The sequence below is a fragment of the Neltuma alba genome, unplaced genomic scaffold (assembly GCF_004799145.2).
Source record: "Neltuma alba isolate B1F8T4 unplaced genomic scaffold, ASM479914v2 tig00003608_pilon, whole genome shotgun sequence".
In the NCBI taxonomy this organism is placed as follows: Eukaryota; Viridiplantae; Streptophyta; class Magnoliopsida; order Fabales; family Fabaceae; genus Neltuma; species Neltuma alba.
The window spans coordinates 22,789-41,367 of NW_021633350.1; the positions used below are offsets into that span (position 1 = coordinate 22,789).

The 18,579-nt window shown below is 36.5% G+C and overlaps 2 protein-coding genes across 2 annotated transcripts; one reads left to right on the forward strand and one right to left on the reverse strand.

Annotated features, from left to right (window-relative positions):
• Positions 1-4,591: 4,591 nt before the first annotated feature.
• On the forward strand, positions 4,592-14,591 carry LOC114741997 (probable xyloglucan endotransglucosylase/hydrolase protein 6). The gene is made up of 5 exons (XM_028930240.1): positions 4,592-4,601; positions 12,994-13,217; positions 13,367-13,467; positions 13,544-13,740; positions 13,847-14,591. Exons 2-5 carry the CDS (start codon positions 13,031-13,033, stop codon positions 14,235-14,237), a joined length of 876 nt encoding a protein of 291 aa, XP_028786073.1. The 5' UTR covers positions 4,592-4,601; positions 12,994-13,030; the 3' UTR covers positions 14,238-14,591.
• Positions 6,089-7,207, reverse strand: LOC114741998 (EPIDERMAL PATTERNING FACTOR-like protein 2). Its single transcript, XM_028930241.1, has 2 exons — positions 6,651-7,207; positions 6,089-6,561 (listed from the first exon to the last, which is right to left on the reverse strand). Exons 1-2 carry the CDS (start codon positions 6,757-6,759, stop codon positions 6,281-6,283), a joined length of 390 nt encoding a protein of 129 aa, XP_028786074.1. The 5' UTR covers positions 6,760-7,207; the 3' UTR covers positions 6,089-6,280.
• Positions 14,592-18,579: the final 3,988 nt, after the last annotated feature.

The following is an 18,579-nucleotide window of genomic DNA, read 5'->3' on the forward strand; positions in this document are numbered from 1 at the left end:
TTAATTTGGAGTTGGAGCAGAAATTTGTATATTTTTTCTTGCGGGGGAGAGAATGAAAATAGCTTGAGCTTAGAACTAGCACAATCATAGCGTGGCTTTCGGAAATTGTTGTATGTTCCAGAGTAAAATATCAATTTTACAAGCGTTGAGGGTCCGCAATACCCTGCCTTTAGACTTGCAAGCATGTGGAATAACTTCATCCGTGTTTACTTTGTGTCGATTTAAATGGTCAAATTTTGATTTTTGCCTACTCTCAGGACCTTTTTATTGTGAAAAACTCTTTTCAATGGAAATATTTCTACTTGGGTTGAGTAATTGCCTTTTACTTGAAGTACCCTTTTCAATGATTTAAGCTGGTATTCATTTTGTCTGTACATGGATGATGCCCCGTGAAGATAGTTAAACTGATTTGGTTCTCAACTACGCATGAATAAATCATTGGTCATCAATATTTCGCTTTCTATAATATTCCAAAAGACACAAGGTGATGTAAAACGGAAATTTTGCTTAAACATGCCTTTTACGTGTTCCTGGTATTCAATACACTTTTTTGGCAAATTACGATGCTGAATAATGGTTATAGTTTAAGCACGAGCAGGTTCGATCTTGTTTACACGTTTACAGTTTGTGATTGGGTGAACGATTTCGATCACCCTACAGAGTCAGCAATTTCACCCAATTTTTCAGTATTATGTTAAATACTAATACATGACATTAAATTTTATGTGAAAATAATAGTTCAATTGTTTTGTAATGTGAGGTCTGTCCCGCGGATCTGAAGTAGTACTGTAACTATTACTACAGGTATTGGCTTCCTTTTTCTTAGACCCTTTTGAGGGTTATAGCCGTTTGTTTTTGTTTGTCAGTTACCATGCAAAATTGCAAATTGAAAATTATTGCTCACTCCAGGAGCTCCCCTCTGAGATGCACCATTTTGTTTGACTTTGAGAGATTTGCACCAAACTCAAACTATACACGAGACCGTACAAACTGGTATGAAACTACGTTCGAAAAGTGAATATCAATCAATATATCATATAAATCTCTTCCCCCAAGCCGGTTCCATATCACGGCTCCATGTTGGCTCCTCTCACGAACTTATGGTTCATGGCTTAATGCCAAAAAAAAAAAAACATATATGCCGCTTTATCAAAGCTTTCAAGCTTATAAGGATGCATTGGGCTTTGTGTATATATGCTTTACAGTATGAAAGTTTCTACTTTTACGGTCTCTCTCTCTGCCTCCCGCCTAATTTTGTATTCACTGAGAATAAAATTTTGAAAAAAAAAAATTCTGCTCAGTGTTTCTTTTCCATTTTCATGACAGTGATACAATGGCAGAGGAAAGAAGTCAGAGAGACTAACAAGGAAAAGGCAAATAGCAGAGCAGAGTCACAAGCAAATCAAAGAAGACTGCAATTCTGTCATCAAGCTGGGTCCTTTACCTTATCTGAGCATTGAAATTTTTTCCTTTGATTCCAGTCTTTGTCACTGATTCAAATTTGAAATTTAAATTTTCAAATGTTGTCTTGTCCCTTCCAAGTTTGAGAAGTACCAATTGAGTTTGTTTGCATGGACGTATCCTCTTTCTTCTCCTCTCCATTCTCCTCTTTGTCTAGCGTGTCGGCGTCTGAGTGTCACTTGGTTCTGTGTTATCCTTTGTACTTGTCGCTGAATTTTCCCGTATCATCTCCTCGCTTCGGTCGCTCATCCCCCCTGAAGAAATGAGAGCCATCAAGGACAAGTGTGTAGGAAGCAATAATCAGTTGGGGATTTACATCAATGATTGGGATGAAGCAAAGAGATGGATGATGTTACTGTTGTTTGTAGGCGGCAGCTTTGACACACCCACACAAAAATCACAACATTGTTATCCCAAGGTTTGGTGGGTGCACGGCGCCTTGCTGGAAATCCTTCTTCAAGATCTTCCCCATTTGTTTCTTCAGTGAGAATAACGGCCATAGTGGATCTCAGGTACAAACCCCTTTGTTCTTCACCCAGCAGTTTTTCCATTTGGATTTTCGAATTTTCTTCATATACATTTCACCATTATACTTCTGTTATTTTTACAAAAATATTTGAATATTTGGAAAACTTGCAAATGACCTTTGAGTCATAATCTGCTCTTCATTTATCAATGATGATTCTTAGTTAAAGGGAGGTGTCCAATTCTTCGTATGTGCGATGGCAAGAAATAGGCATGTACTTGCTTCTTCAGATGTGACTACGCGCATTACCCATGGCAGCCAAACGTTAAATCTGACATGTTGGTGGCTGAAATGTTTTGTAGTAGATACAGGTTATTCAAAATCACTTGTCTATCCTGATTATGTTTGAAGTAATTATATGTATATGAATCATTTGTAGTTCTTAACCAGTTATTGATTCTAATGCATTTCCTTTGCCTTCACTGTTAACATTTTGTATAATAATTTGAGTGACTAATTGTGTTAGCAATCTTCTAAAAATTATTTGAAACTTTAATGGAGAATTTCTGACAATAGTGTGTAATTTTGAAGCTTATTTTGCTGCATAGAGGAGGGAGAGGGAGACAGCAACAACTAATCTTTGGTTCAAAAGGCCATCGAACAAGGAAGAAGAAATAATGAAAAAGGAGACCTTTTTGGCCTAGGATTCGGAGAAGCTTCTTTTTTATTTTTTTAGACAAGAATTTATTTTGGTTGACAAAGTATTTGGCCCTCCTATGAAAAAATTCTATCGCTTAGCAGTAGCAGAAAAGTTTTCCTTTCTTTATAATCCTTAAGCCAAGGCGTTGTAATTATGGATGAAAATAACATCATTAGGAGGAATTGGAGAATGAAAAAAGCACCTGCAACATGATAAAAAAAGCAAGAACAAGCATTAATTTAGATTATATTGTTATATATGTGATTTGTTGTCTATGTTTTTTATGATTCTATATTTCTATTTATATCTAGGTGTGAAAAGGCAAAAGAGACCTTTAAATCATCTCAAGAAGCCATCAAATTTGAATCATGATTTTACATGGAAAGTGATCAAAGTTTCTACAAGAAGTTACAAGAAATGGCATCGATAGTTCAGTAATATAATTACCCTAGCCCATTTAGATTTATAACCATAAGATTTATATACTTTTCTTTTCAGTTGAAGGCAATACCTTCAGTTTTTTTTTCTTTGATTTCAAATTTATTTATTTCAAATAGGTATATTTCCTCATATTGATTTTTATGTCTGTGTTATAATTAGTTTTTAAATTCTTAGTTGCAGTTTGGCATGTTTTCTAATGTTCATATTGAAGGTTGTTATATGAGAATGTGTACTCTTTTGGAGGCTAACATGTGATTTGATCTTGCCTCTAATTGTGAGTTTTGACGCAAGGGGTGATTGAACTAACAGTGATTGTGTACAATATGCAAGGTGAAAGAGTAACCATTGGATTTAGAGTTTTTAAGAAGGAACAGGTTTCACTTGATTGTAAAAAGTGTGCTTCATTTTAATTTGAAATGAGTCATGGATGAAGAACATATTCCTAAACTCGTACCTATAACTATGCATTCTGATTGTGCTTTCAAAATGAAAAGGCAAAAATATTATGAACTAATAACAGTTGAAATTAGAGAAAGGTGGGCAAAAATAAACTTTGGTGTTTGTTTGTGTGATTGATAATCATTATTAAGATTTATAACTTCATTCTGTAGTTTTTGAAGTTAGACTATTATGATCCATAAAGAATGGTTAGGGGTTGCAGCATGAAAGCTAGGAAGATTATTGAGTGAAAAAAAAAATTAAAGCATGTATAAGATTTGATTCAATACAAATTTGTTATTTATTTCTCCCAAACAGTTTACTTTCTCAGGTCATTTATTGTCACTTAATAGTTTCTTAAAAGTGGCTGCTCTTTTTTTTTTTTTGGGATAATAAGAAGGTAAGCAAAGCTTCAAATTTGAATAAAGAAGGGGGAGAAATGTAATTTCAAGTTATAGGAAATAGACACTGAAGATATCTAAGTAGTAATCTAAAATTGAAGAAATGAGAATATGTATACCAAGCCAACTTTATAAGCCTTCTGAACTTTAGATGAGATTTTCCGATTTAATTGTTTGTTTCAGAATGATAAACATTACCTTTAAACAAATTGGTACACAAATACTATGTAATATACAAATGTCATTCATATTTTATCATATAAATTAGGCATGTTTATATTTATAGAAATCCTTTTAATAGTTTTTCATTCTATTGTGTGTAAAAGTTTTGTGATTTATATTTAGAATAATGATTCATATAAATACATTCTGAATATTTATATTTTGGATGAATAAGCTCCCCGTGCAACGCACGGGGAAGCACCATCTAGTTGGTATCCTATAGCAAGAACATGAATTAAATTCAAAACACAGTTTTTTTGTAACAAAAAAAAAAACATTTTTTACTTCCCCCCTTCTTCAAGTTGGCACAGCTCTGTCCAAACGCGCCCCATTCCCAAAACCTTTATGCGCCATTACCAATGACCATGAGACACAAGTCAGCCCATCCTTCATAATCCATTCAAGTGAATGACCTGGGCTTGTTTGGATTGACTTATAAGTAGCTTTTCAAACGTGATTTACGGAATACGAGGTAAGTATGTGAGGAGAGTTTTGTCTCAGCTTACGTGAACTTACTTAAAAGCCCGTTTTGAACGGAGCTCCAAACAAGCCCCTGACTTTTGCATTTGAAGGCGTGCGCTCTTTCAAGTTTCAAGAATGAGATTCCTCTAAAAGCTAAAAGGAGTGGTGGAAGTAAATTTTCGTGAAAAGTTTCAACTTTCAAGTAACCTCATGACTTACAATTGCAAAGCAAGCTCCTGGAGTTTTGCCTATTGATATTTCTTGGACCAAAAATAAAGCCACAGATTGTGACGGCTGCCACTCTCTACTGTAAAAACATTTTGTATTTTCAATCATATGGCTCTATCACTTTGGTGATGGCTGTTGCTCCATCAGCATCAAATGAGAAATGGAATTCAGGGCAGTACAATTTGTTTCACGTCACAGGGATGGGCCAACTTCAGCAGGAACGTGTTGTTGATAATTACAACACATTAAAAAAAAAAAAACTTGGGATGGATTCGGAATCCCCTTTTATCCCATGTGGTCCGGAAGCATTTCACTTGTGTCTGTCTTGACCTTCGTACCAACATTCTCTTTTGTCTTCTTCAATATTGGATTGCATTGTTCCCACATGACCGTAATATTATTCTTCCCCTTGTCACTTGCTGTATACCATTATTATCATTCTCATAACGCAGCAAAGATGCTTGACCTCTTGATCTACATCAGATCAAAGAATGTTCTGTTTCAAGAAGCAAATGGAAATTGCATAATGCGGCTTATATTTTTAGGCAAAATTATGTACACAAACCATTGTGACGTGTTATCACGAAATGAAAAATGAACTGTGGCCTTATCCAAATATACTCCGTATATTGCAGGAATATTTGGGCTATTCAAGTACTGTCAGTTCCCCCTGGCTCCATCCCTGCGGAAGTGGTGGTGCCGTGCCGAGTTATTCCTTTTTTTTTTTTTTTTTTACGGCCATCGACGTGCTGTGCAATGTCATTCATGTAAACTTTTTACCAAACGCAAAGTTGATATGATACATGAGCAACGCAATTACTCTTTGTTGAGTCATTTCTGCAGAAAAGATTATGAATCTGTACGGCTATAACTAGGACTGAACACAGGAGCTTATACCAGACCTGTATAATCTGAAGTGGAAATCTGTGCAACGCTCTTTAGATTTTACAATTTAGTTATTTACTGCGGTCTGCAATGCCATTCGCTTACCCAAAAAAAAAAAAAAAAAATCTTTTTCTTTTGTTTTTCTAAACACCTCACTGCATCCCTAATCAACGGACAATGCTAGCACATACCACCTTAAACACCTCTCAACTTTAATCCAAATCTTTAAAGTCAAACGTCTCATCTAAGTTGACCAGTCATCTCAACTTTCAACCGAATCTTGCATCTACTTTTTCTTGTGAATCTCTATGCGCTGGAAATCAATTTTTTTCAATCTGCAAAGGAGAGCTTAAGCAGACAACAACTTGTTTAAATCCATGGTAGCAGCATATCAGAAAGCACACTGCTAGTGATTACTATATGGTGCCTATATAGAAAAGGTGAAAAGGATCCATGCAAGGAGAAAAGAATAACTGAAAAAGTGAAAATATCTATTCACATACAAAATATATGGACCAATCGATTGGTGTAGTTATATAAGGATCTAAATTTTGGTACTGGTAAGGACTGAAATCATCAAGGGTTGAAAATGAGATTCCCACACTTGCACTTCCAACTCATTGGCTTGTAGTTTGAAGTTGTACTCTCATCTCCTCTTCCATAAGCAGCAATTGAAGTGTTCATCTTCTCCTTCTGGACCTGGGGATTCGTAGGTACCTGGATAGCCTCACAGTGACCACACCAGCTACACCTTCCCTCACATTTCGGTGGCCTCGAACCTATCCTCGCTCTCACACTTGTATCATCCTCACTAAGTACCACCTCCTCAGAACCATTCTGTTTCAGAGTTTTTCTACCTGTTACAACATGGAGAACAACAACATATAATTCTTTGTTCAAGCTCGCTTCAAAGCAATATCATCAGTATTGAAACTTGAGAATTTACCTTCAGTAACAAATCCCTCCTGGGTCCAGCTTGAAACTATTAGAAACAACAGAGAGAAGATAATAAAGCTGGGTCTGTGACCACAAGTAAGATGATGATCTTGCTCCATTTCAAAGAAACCAGAGGTGTGGAAAGAGGTAAGGGAAAGAGAGTGATGCGGAGGAAGTGAAAGATGGTAAATGAAGATATAGTAATGGAGAGAATGGGCAAGATGGGAGGTAGTAGCAAACGACAGTAATTGAATGACGCCATAATAATCAAATGTATATTGTTAAAATTGCGTTGAAGTGATGGAACATAAAATTAAAAGACAAAAGAGAAAATCGCAGAGGGGCAAGAAAAGGAGGATCCACGAAAAAGGAAACATCTATCCTTTGGGTGACGAGCCCTCTCTCAAAAACACACCAAGATTCATACAATAATTCAAGGAAAGGAGAAGCAGCACAAGAGATGATACAAAAAAGCGAGTTGCACACAGAAACAGCAAAAAGCCACAATTTTTACCCGATTTGATGGACAAGCTCCCACTAACAGACATGCATTTACAGCTGTTGATTTGGGATGTGTAATAACTTCTTCTGTGTGATTTTTTTCATCCCCATTTCAAAAGTGAAGTAATTGGTAGAGTGGGAAACTAGAAATGGTGTATCTGCTTTTAGGATTTCTTGTAGTTTGTGATGTGAGCAGTCCCAGGTTATCACGCCATATCCCTCTCACACTCTGTGGGAGAAAGAGAAACAACATAAAGTGATTCTTTTGTTATCCTTTCAATCTATCATTATGTAATCAAATGAGTCGATGTTGTTAAAGTCTGATTTCATGAACAGCTTTAGATTTCAGACATACACATCCTCTTCCCTTCTGCTCTTACTGCTACTACGAAGGAATACGGAATTTTTATTAATAGGCTACAAACAGTTAAAAAAAAAAATTTTCCAAACGTTATATAGTGAGAATTATTTTCCCAAAAAAAATTTAATCAAGAGAATATACTTTAGTTAGAAAAAAATTAAGTTTCAAATTGAAATAAAACGTATACAATATTTATAAAACCGCATACGTACCAATATTGCTGAAAGAAAGTGTGGAAGGAGAAAGAAGTACGGAAAGAATCAGAGAACTTGAGAAGAAATGGGAAAAAAAAGAAGGCAAATTTAAGTGGGAAATGCATACATTATATACACAATAATGAAATGAATACTATGCACCCACATGGCAAAAAATACTTGCCAAGCATCAGCTGAGGACACTTCGAATGACTACCCTCTACAATCCTATACTGATAGGAATATTTGAGGAAGGAAATTAACCACGTCCATGGGCAGTAGCTTTGCATGTGGATTAAAAGAAAAGAAGCATGTAGAGTCTAATCAAACAAAAAAAAAGAAAGAAAGAAGCACATGGACTCTAAATGAGGAAAGATATAAGTAGAGGACAAATGGATTCACTTTTTTGACGTGGGTTCTATTAAATTTGTTCAGACCAAAAACAAGTTTCGTTTTGTGATGTGAATCTCACTGAACTCGTTCTTAATCTAAATGAGTTCTATACAAATTTAAACTCGATCACGGTGAGAACAATTTTCAGATATAGCATCTCGACAAATTTATTTTTATTTCAATCGTGCTCGAGTAAATTTTTTTTTTACTATTTATCATTTTGGGTAAAAAACCCAAGGGATACCGCTGCTTGCAAAGTAACATAGCAATGATAACTACCTCGCTCTCGCCCCCGTCCCTTTTTTCCTGTCACTATCTCCATTTTTGGTGTGGCAAGAAACATGACCTTAAAGCTCAAACTACTAACAGTTCTCACGCGATACCGATCTAAAGAGTTTGACCTCAACGGAGGTCATCGCTAATCGGAAATTTCATTTATGAAGAAACAAGCAATACGTAAAGGCCTAAGACACCAGCCCATAGCGTCAGTGGACTCAAAGGACTGCGCTTTCGACACAGCCCTTTTACTTTCGCTATGTCTATAAACCCAAATCCGTTTGAAGGATTGCCTAATAATGCCTAATACAAAAGTGCCCAATGTCCTGCTAGCCTGCTAGAGGTCAAGGAGAATGACACATGACCATGGGAAAAATTAAGAATCTTCTCTTGCAACATGCATAATAGAAAATCATGTTTTATATCGTTCTAATGGTGATCGAATGTTGATCATTCTAATTTTAAGTAAAAAATGCTCATAATTTTGGCAACAACAAAAAAACAAGTAATTCAAACTTATCTCAAATAGAGATAGGAAGAGGGGGAGATATAAAGGAAAGAGGAAAATTTTAAATAAATTTAATGTTATTTTTTGTTTATTTCAAAAGTATTTTATCATCTTTTGAATAGAAACGTTGAAGTTGACTGTTTATAGCATATTTTAAATAAATTGCTATAAGATATTGTTAATTGTATTATAAGCTTTAATTTCTTAGCTAACAAAAAAAATTTTAATTTCATAATATGCGTCTTAAAACCACAGTATTCTCTCCATACTCCATAGGTTAAAAAAACTGTTGACGGCAGGGGCCAAAAACGAAATAAAAACCTGTTAACCTGCTATGATAAATTTAAGGTTTGATGTTTATCCCAAAAAAATTAAGGTTTGAGATGGATTTCAAATTCAACTTTTCAAGTGAACATGCATATTTGCAATATATATATATATATATATATATATATGCGCGCGCGTGTGGGTGTGTGTGTGTCCAATCAAACAATTGGAGAAACTGGATAATTATTAAAAATATTGAGATAAGGGTTTGGACGTCTTAATTGATGTGAAACAGCCCCACTGTCCCCGGGGATATATGAAAGTGGTTAAGAAGTACACATCAAATTAAGAGAAAGAACAACCACTATTCAATAATCTTTATCTGTTCTATATGACCAGTGGTGGATAAGGCACAAACCATGGTATGAGAAGGGCTATTAATATATTTAATCACATCAAGAATTAATTAAGTTGCTGTTTTAGGTTACGACTGGGGAAGTAGTCCAACCAGAGAGCAGCAGCAAGAAGATTTGATCGTATAGTATCACATTGGAACTCAAAACCTCAAGGCCCGTGAGTTTATGTGTCCTTCCATTTTTTGTATCTCTCATCAAACTCTTTATCTGATGTTTACATGAATTTAAATAGAGTTGGACCCGATAAAAGATAGATAAAGTAATTAAAAGGACTTGCACTTACGGCCTTAAAGTTTCAGATTGAGAAATGATGTCGATTCAACTTATATATATGCTCGATCCTCTTATTACGCCCGGCCCGGTTCAATTCTCCCCATTTTTGAGATGGTCCTTGAAACTCAATGATGTCTTTACTATTTTAGAATTCAATCTGAATTAGTGAATAACATTACATACCAAATAATATCTTTGAAAAAAGACATAAAAAAAGAAAAGGTCTTTTCTTATTGGTGGACATCTGTCTTGTTCAGGTCGACATCTGAATGGCAATCCAATGAGCAAGTGGTGGAAGGAAGGAAAAGGATGGCTTCTGCTGCAGATACAACAGATCCATGCACATCACTCATATTCAATCATGTTGGGTCCAAGACACAGGCACGCCAATGGTTTTATAATAGGTGGGGTCTCTGCCCGTTTGGCGCATGCTGGGAAAATGAAATGTGAGATTCCAAATTCCATTCACGATATGAATATATATAGCTGTTTGCTTATGTACTGAAACTAACCCATGCATTTCAAGTTTGATCTATATATATTGTTTAATTCCCAACTACACCAATGACTCATCTGTATTATATTCTCAAAGCCTAGCTGATATTGACACACAACCAGGTCTCAAACTCATCTCTATTCATAAAATTGAAATCCAATAATCATCTGTCTGCCAGAGTCCAAGGATAAATTCTGGCTTCAGAACAAGTTCTTGCCATTACAGGGGGTTGTCAAGCAAGCTCATGTGCTGACTGGCTACAGAGAAATAAGCAGATTAAAGCTCAAGAACGGCAATTTGGTGTGTTGAATTAATGGAAAATGGTAACATGCATGGCAATTATAGAGGGAAAGGCGTACGAGTCTGATGAATCTAATCAAACCCAAAAGTGGGCTAGAAAAAACGAAACCTGACAAATATGTTCCTCCGTATATTCATGATGTCTGTCCTAAGTAAATGAAAACATTAATCATTTTACATTAAATGGTACAAAATTTTTTAATTATATCCTGTGGAAAGCAAATACAAAATTTTATTGTTCAGTCAAGCTGAGATTCCAACAAAAACCAGAAATATGTTTTGTAAGTAGAGACTGAGATATGATATATCCCTTCAAGAGGTAGCTGTCGCCCTTTGTCTGTTTTGTCTCTTGGTAGTAATAAAGTGAATGGACGATTCCCTTCTTTTTTTTTTTGGCTTCAAGGTTTAAGTCATTATTCGTTTTGTACATAATAAACAAAGAAGCACATATCAGATAAATTGACCTTATTAGAGAGGACGACACACCTTTCTTATCCTTGGCACTTTCTGAAGAGAAATTTGTGACCCTATTATATACTTTTATTGCGATGAGAATTGAGTTGAAATAAAGAGAAGCTTTCTTGTCTTTATTCATTTTTTTCCCCCAATAAATGCTTCAACAGTGACATGTTATTATAAAAGGGTTTTCGACTTTCCGCTTTACTTTTCTCATCAGAGTTAGCTATATTTATCTGTGTACAGCTGGAATGAATAATGGCTATTAGCAATCAAACAACGTTTTTCACACTCTTGGCTATTGCCCCACTAATGACTAAACCTTCCTGATTTTCCAGTTTGAAGATTGAATAAACATTCATTAATTAGCCTGCAATTAGTTACGCCGATGAGTTTAAATACGTAATTTTCATGCGTGCTTTTCTTCGACTATTAACATGTTTAGAAGCTGAAAGATACTGACACTGATTATTAATTTATTTCTACACTTTACTTTCTCCACTAGTATGTTGTTAAAGTGAAAGAATAAAAGGGCTACTTTATAATTATAAGAAGATAGAAGCTCTCCCGTATTAATTTAAGGGACAATTACGAACCCTCATGCACACACACACATAAATTAAAGAAAACTTGCACACACACACTACTTACAAAACGTTGAGGTGGTGTCACTGTAGCATTAATGGCATCTTTATTTTCTCTATGATCTTAAAAAGGAAGAATTAATCTGGGTTTCCACACCCGGAACGCCAACTTTTCATTGGAAAACTTAACAATAATATGTTGAGGAGGAATGAACTATGATTTTATCAATTGCACAACCATTTAACTTGTTTTAAAATTTGGCGCAAAATAAGTTTAATTAAGTGGTCCAAGTATTGGAGTGATAGGAGCCGTGGAATCGAAATCAATCAACCTCTCTGTAGGCTGTCCACAGATGTTTCTTCGTAGGGTAGTCCAGAACCCAAATAATGGAGAGAGTTCCTCTGTCACCAACCAGGCCCTTTGTTTTGACCTCTCCCATTTATTGTCATTTGTCATTCCCACACCTATTCCCTAGGCCCTGTTTGCGTTTACAACATCCTACAAATTTTACAAAAATAACAAGCAAATTAACTATTGAAATGAAAAAGAATGGGATCTGATTCATACCAAATCTTTTTCATTTTTTTCACAAAAAATTTTAGGCAGGATCTGGTCCCAACCTAAGCCAATGGTTAAGCACTTGATGATCTAGCTCTTCTTAGGTCATATCACATTAGGCAGGGCAAACCTAGGCACTCACTGATCTAGAATGACCCCCAAAGTGCCGCGACGGAGAATCAAATGAGTGAAAGGGTGTGATTCCAAGCGTTAAACCCAGTTCCAAACAAAATCTTCATGCACTGCTAAGCTTGCCGTGTGATGATCGAGGGCTGAGATGGATCGGCCCACACTCTCGCGGCGTCATGTGGATCTTTAAATTACAAGTCAAGAACCATTCAATTCAATGTAGGAGTAAGTATCGTGTTCAAAATTCTCACACGTATATATGTAGTGGGTATCTGATATCAATGATAGCTTGTATGTTTCAATATACATGTATTGTTAGAGAGTATATGATCCCCACGCGCACACGGGGAAAAGAATACAAGTTTGGTGGGCTGGATGTTGATGATCCATCCGTCGTAAATGCTTAGGCCATTCTCTCCTATTCGGATAGACGCAACCAATCCCCACTCACAAAACTACAAAATGCTTTTGGGGTAGGCCCTCATGACGCCTCCTCCATCATTAGCTGTCCCGAAAGCTATCCCCTTTTCCACACACTCTCCGCATTTCGTCTCTTTCCACTCCTTTTTCTATTATAAATATATGCGTTGCGTGTGTGCCAATATAATTCTCTGTATTCCCATGTATGTACTCTCCCAAGAATTAACCAAAAATACAATACTAGGATATAAGGATATATGGCTGTGTTTTACAGTTGGAGACACGTTGGAGTCTGTACGCTGTTATGGGTTGTGATGTCTGCTGTGTGTGTTTGGGGAAGACCCGCCACTTTTGCCCAGGATTTTCGAGTCACGTGGTCTAATTCCCATCTCAGGCAAATCGGTCGAGGCGCCATCACCCAACTCACTCTTGATCGAAACTCTGGTTTTTCTCTCTTCCCATATCCATCCCTTCTTTCTTTCTGTATCTTTTATCGTACCCATTATTTCATTATTAATTCACGGAGAAGTTGGTGTGCTGATTATTACTTAATGAATCGTATATAATATGCACCGTTAATCTTGTTTGTTCAGGATGTGGCTTCGCTTCCTACAAAAAGTACCTGTTTGGCCGTATTAGCATGAAGATCAAGCTCGTCGCCGGAGACTCTGCTGGAACTGTCACCGCCTTCTACGTAAGAATTCCCACTCACAAACATATATATCTTTCTATGACTTGAATACTGATCATGAGTCGTCGTTTTTGCGCAGATGAACTCGGACACGGACTCGGTTCGGGACGAGCTTGATTTCGAGTTCTTGGGAAACCGAACTGGTCAGCCGTACACAGTTCAGACAAACATCTACGTCCACGGACAGGGAAACAGAGAGCAACGAGTCAACCTCTGGTTCGATCCTTCCGCTGACTTCCATACCTACACTATCCTCTGGACCCATCGCCTGGTTGTGTAAGTCAATATACTAAACAACCGCAAATGCGTGATTATTTACGTACTTACGGACACATCAATCGATTAATTTATGTGTTGCAACATGCGTGTGTTACACATGCAGGTTCAAAGTTGATGATGTTCCGATCAGAGTGTACAAGAACAACGAAGCGAGGGGGATTCCGTACCCGAAGATGCAGGCAATGGGGGTGTTCTCAACGTTGTGGGAGGCAGATGATTGGGCAACAAGGGGAGGGTTGGAGAAGATAGATTGGAGCAAAGCACCATTCTACGCATATTACAAGGACTTCGACATCGAAGGTTGTCCCGTGCCAGGACCTTCGAACTGTGCGTCTAATCCGAGAAACTGGTGGGAGGGCCCTGATTACCAGACTCTAAATGGAATCGACGCTAGAAAGTACAGGTGGGTTCGTGTCAACCACATGATCTATGACTATTGCCAGGATAGGTCACGCTTCCCTGTGACCCCACGCGAGTGCCATCTCCCTGCTTAACCTCATCAATCTCTCGTTCAAATGTCGGCAAATTTACAGTCACTCCTTCCGGTCATTCCAATACATTATTTACGTACCTAAGTGTCCTATTTTATACACCATTTTCTGTGTTATACATACAGGTCTAAGTGACATATATACATATACACGTTGTGTGATATATCTATATATATATCCACACCAAAATACATATGTGTATATAGTGATTCTGAGACGAAGCCATAATTTTGAAATCAGAAGGAGCCAATGCCTGTGACGGCTCTAATATATGCCCATGTATTTGTATTTTGTGTTCTATTAATATATAATGAAGCATGTTCACCATTGGGACGACGGTGGTTTGTCTTTTTAAAATCCTGTTATGTGTATATCTGCACTTGTGGAAAAAAAAAATTGTGTGCTGTTTATAAACAACTTGTATATATGTTGAGCCCATTGATTTCCACATAAAGGCACAAGTCCTATCCTAGTATCCAGTTAACATATTTCTTTGTACCAATATGAACAGTGGATGTGGACGAAAGAGTAGTGGGCTCCCCTAGCTAGGTACATTATTGGCTGTGCGTCAATGGTCGGCACCATTTTATTTTTTTATTTTTTTTTTAGCCTTGTCGGGTTTGAAGTTGCTGAGGTGTAAGGAATCAATTATTAATGTGTTAGTTAAATAGTACTGCTCCGATCCTTAATATAAGACCTATTTAACTAATTTGATTAGATTAAGGAAGTTAGATAAGTTAGTTAATTATAAGAAATATGACATGTTTTTCCTAAAATACCATAGTCATCTTTTTTTAACACCCCATCTTCTTCTTCTACTTGATTATGGTTGAAGAAGTATCCATGAGGTAATTTAGAGAAAATTAATAAATATAAGAAATGGATCCTATATTTAAGACCAAAACTAACTCAACAATTGGATCCTAAATTAAGGATTGGAGGAGTAGTAATTTTTTATATTGTCGACTGTACGTGTGTTCTGCATGTATATACTGTATAGAGGTAATTAAACGACACTAATGATACTAATGTAATGCTAACAACTAATAGTCAAATGAATAGTTTTGGTTACCTACGCTTTAAGATTGCTATGGAAAGTACGTAATTCCTCCACTATTTGAAATATTTCTTCTCTTCTTTTTTTCTTGCCAACGAAAATATTTCATATATTTGCCATATTTATGTCGCCTTATCAAAAGTTCAACACATTAGCAGTTAGACAAAATAAAATTTTCAAAAGATAAAAGCCAACATTTTAGGGGATCTGATTAACGGTTTTTAAAAAACAAATTTCAAATGCAAAACATTAATATAGTGTTTTTATCTCTAATATATTGAAAATTAAATAAATTAAAATAAAAAATGAATATTTATATGCTATTATATTATTTTCATTCCAGCTAACAAGTAATCAGAATATTGTTTTAATTCTTTTTCATTTTATACAAAATATAAGGAAGATTATGAAATTCTCTCGCTACGCCTATTCCTAATCATTACTATATATTTGTAGGAAAATTCTTAGCATAGGTTCTATGTATTACATAAAATCCTATGGGTTCCACCAAGGTCCATATGGGTCCAAATATGTAAACATAAGATGTACTCTTTCAGTCTTAAATATAAGACCCTTATACTTAATATAAGACCTTTATACATAAGTACAAAGGTCTTATATTTAGGACCAGAGGAGATTACCATTTGTTTTTTTATCTCATTCTCCTTTATTATCATGAAACAGTTTTTGTTTTTAATAGATTGTGTGTTTGTGTGTGTGTGATGCATTGGTATGGAAGGCTGAAGAAATTTTATATTATTTATATTTGTAAGAAATCTCCTTTGCTCGTGAAATGGGTAATCCCATTTTGGGGTGGATCCAAGAGGAGCACGGGAGAATGAATAGGACAAGAAAAGAGAACATTAAGGTGAAACCAACACGTAAACGGCAGCCAAAGAATAATCATCCTCTACAATTCACCAACCCTCACTCTCTTCTTTCATCTCTGCCACATGCTCATGAGACCTCGTCCATCGCATGCATCCACAATAAAACACCCAACTTTATTTTAACCCCTAAAAGGAAAACAATACAAAAGCTTACAACACTTTGTTTCCTACGCATGTTTTGAAAAAGCAACCTACGTCCTCTACCTTTCCTCTGGTAAATATCATTGCTTTGACCTCTTCAAACTTCGAGACCTTCCCTTTCTTTTTCCCTTCGGTCTGTCATAATAAGCACTGATGGATTGTTCCGGTTTCTCCTTTTCTTATTGGCTTCATGTACATGGTTCATACATACTTTGGTTTCAAGAATCATCTGGAAGATTTTTTTTAATTAATTCTGGTCACAACTCATCGAACAGTGTTGCTCATTGATTAAATATAATATAGCTGGAGTGCTTACGCACCAAAAGAACTCTCAACAGTTTCAAAATCTTATCTTTATTGCATCAAGAAATTGAAGATGGTCGTTTTATGGTGCATATAGGAAAACTAGATTATGAGATAAGGAGGGAGGGTACTAGTGGTGTTAGTTTATAAGGCATGATAGCTTTATGATTGAAGCAGTTGATGAAAACGAGATACAAAGTAATAAAATAAGAGAGGCACGCAAAACATATCCATGAGCGTTTTACCGAACCTAGCTAGGGGACAGCTCATGCACAAGCATGTCAGATCACTACCAAAAAGAAACACATTTTTTTAACTATCGATTTCTCAATATGCTCTTTTCTTGTTTCAAATGACAGCAGCAGCGTCCAAACAAGAAGAAAAGAAAGATTAGAATATAGGAGATTCCTTCAACCCTCGAGATGCTAAGCTAATTAATATGCTTCTGTTCCAATCTACCTATTATGAAGAGGGTTGGCTCCAGTTGGCACGCCTCTCTTGTCTTCTAAATCTGCTTTGCAAGAGACGTTATTCTCAGTGCAGGGAGTGTCGACCTTCGTGAAGTTGAAGAAACCACTGGCTATGCCGAGCAACCCAGAATTGCAGAAGATGATGAGCAGAAGCAGCAACACAGAAAATGCACCCATACTCTTGGCGAGATCAGCGAATTATATTTGGATTGTTCCAAGAACCTCCTTTGTGTTTTTGATTCACTTAACTCTTCTATTTTACGATTCGAAGCGAAAAGGAACGAAACATAAAATAATAGAAGTTGCTAACTCGAAAGATACTATGTATGACCCTTGACAAGATCCAATAGTGGTATCTTGTAGATTTAGTTGCAGAGAAAGAAGAGAAAAATGAGGGCTAGATGAACAAAAGAACGAGGATACTCTCAAAGGAAAGAAACCATGTGAACAAGACTGTGAGTTGATCAGAGGAAGAGTGCTATGCACTGTAGTGGAAGATGACGGAGAAAACAGTAGAAGAGAGTGATATGAGCACATGTTATTAGGAAACCTGAAACGACATTCTGAATATGAACGAGGAATATGTGTTGGAAGTTGGCGGAGGGGGTTCTCTTTATAAGAAGTTAAAGCACCTCTATCTCACAACCCTTCTGAGGAAACTTTGTCTAGCATGGACCAGCCACTTTAGCTTCCTTTAAATCTTTTTCCTCTTTCCTTCTTTTGGAGGAAAGACATGCATCATGTTGTCTTCTTATACAACTCTATACCTGCTTTTGGCTCCACTTGACTTTTTTACTGGTCAGTAGGATTATACATGAAAATTCATTTGCATGACTTTTTCCATTTGTTTAAAGGTAGTTGAAATTGATGCCCTTAAAAACACTGTACTCTTTGCTGATCCGTTTATCAAAAATGGATACAATCATTAGGTATTTGGAACAACAACAATAGAGTGTTGTTATTCTAGATAGGGTGGACTATATAAATCACATGATGTCATTAAACTCTATCAATAACCAAATCTTTAGATGGATTGTTAGTTGACAGATCTCACTCAATCACTACTAGAAAAAAACACTTTTAACATCGCAAACTAACGGCGGTTCAGCAGAAAAACAAAGTGGAAAAAAACGCGGTGGCATTTTTGTAAATAAGTTGAAGAGGGTATGACTTTCCACGGCGGTTTTTAAGAAAAAAACCGCCGTGAAGAAAGTGTTTTTAATGGCGGTTATTTAAAGAACCGCCGTTAAAAAACTCTTTTCACGACGGTTTTTAAAAAAAACCACCGTGGAAAGTGTGTCTTCAAACCCCCGCGGCCGCTCGACTCTCTCACTTTCTTTCCCATTTCTTCAGTGCGCCGTGGTCCCCCTCTTGCCCCACCACCCCGTAAAACTGCCATTTACTGGCCTATTCGCCACTTATCCCACCGTTTAAACTCCTCCATTGAGCTCTTGGAGCCTTGCCGCCGTGCGCCGCAGTCCGTT

What these genes read in the sequence shown, in the direction of transcription:
- LOC114741998 (XM_028930241.1), bottom strand. Translation starts at nt 6,759, where the DNA reads ATGGAGCAAGATCATCATCTTACTTGTGGTCACAGACCCAGCTTTATT. An exon ending in GGAGGGATTTGTTACTGAAG is followed by an intron (nt 6,562 to 6,650) that starts GTAAATTCTCAA and finishes ATGTTGTAACAG; the next exon opens with GTAGAAAAACTCTGAAACAG.
- LOC114741997 (XM_028930240.1), top strand. Translation starts at nt 13,031, where the DNA reads ATGGCTGTGTTTTACAGTTGGAGACACGTTGGAGTCTGTACGCTGTTA. An exon ending in GAACTGTCACCGCCTTCTAC is followed by an intron (nt 13,468 to 13,543) that starts GTAAGAATTCCC and finishes GTTTTTGCGCAG; the next exon opens with ATGAACTCGGACACGGACTC. An exon ending in TGGACCCATCGCCTGGTTGT is followed by an intron (nt 13,741 to 13,846) that starts GTAAGTCAATAT and finishes TTACACATGCAG; the next exon opens with GTTCAAAGTTGATGATGTTC.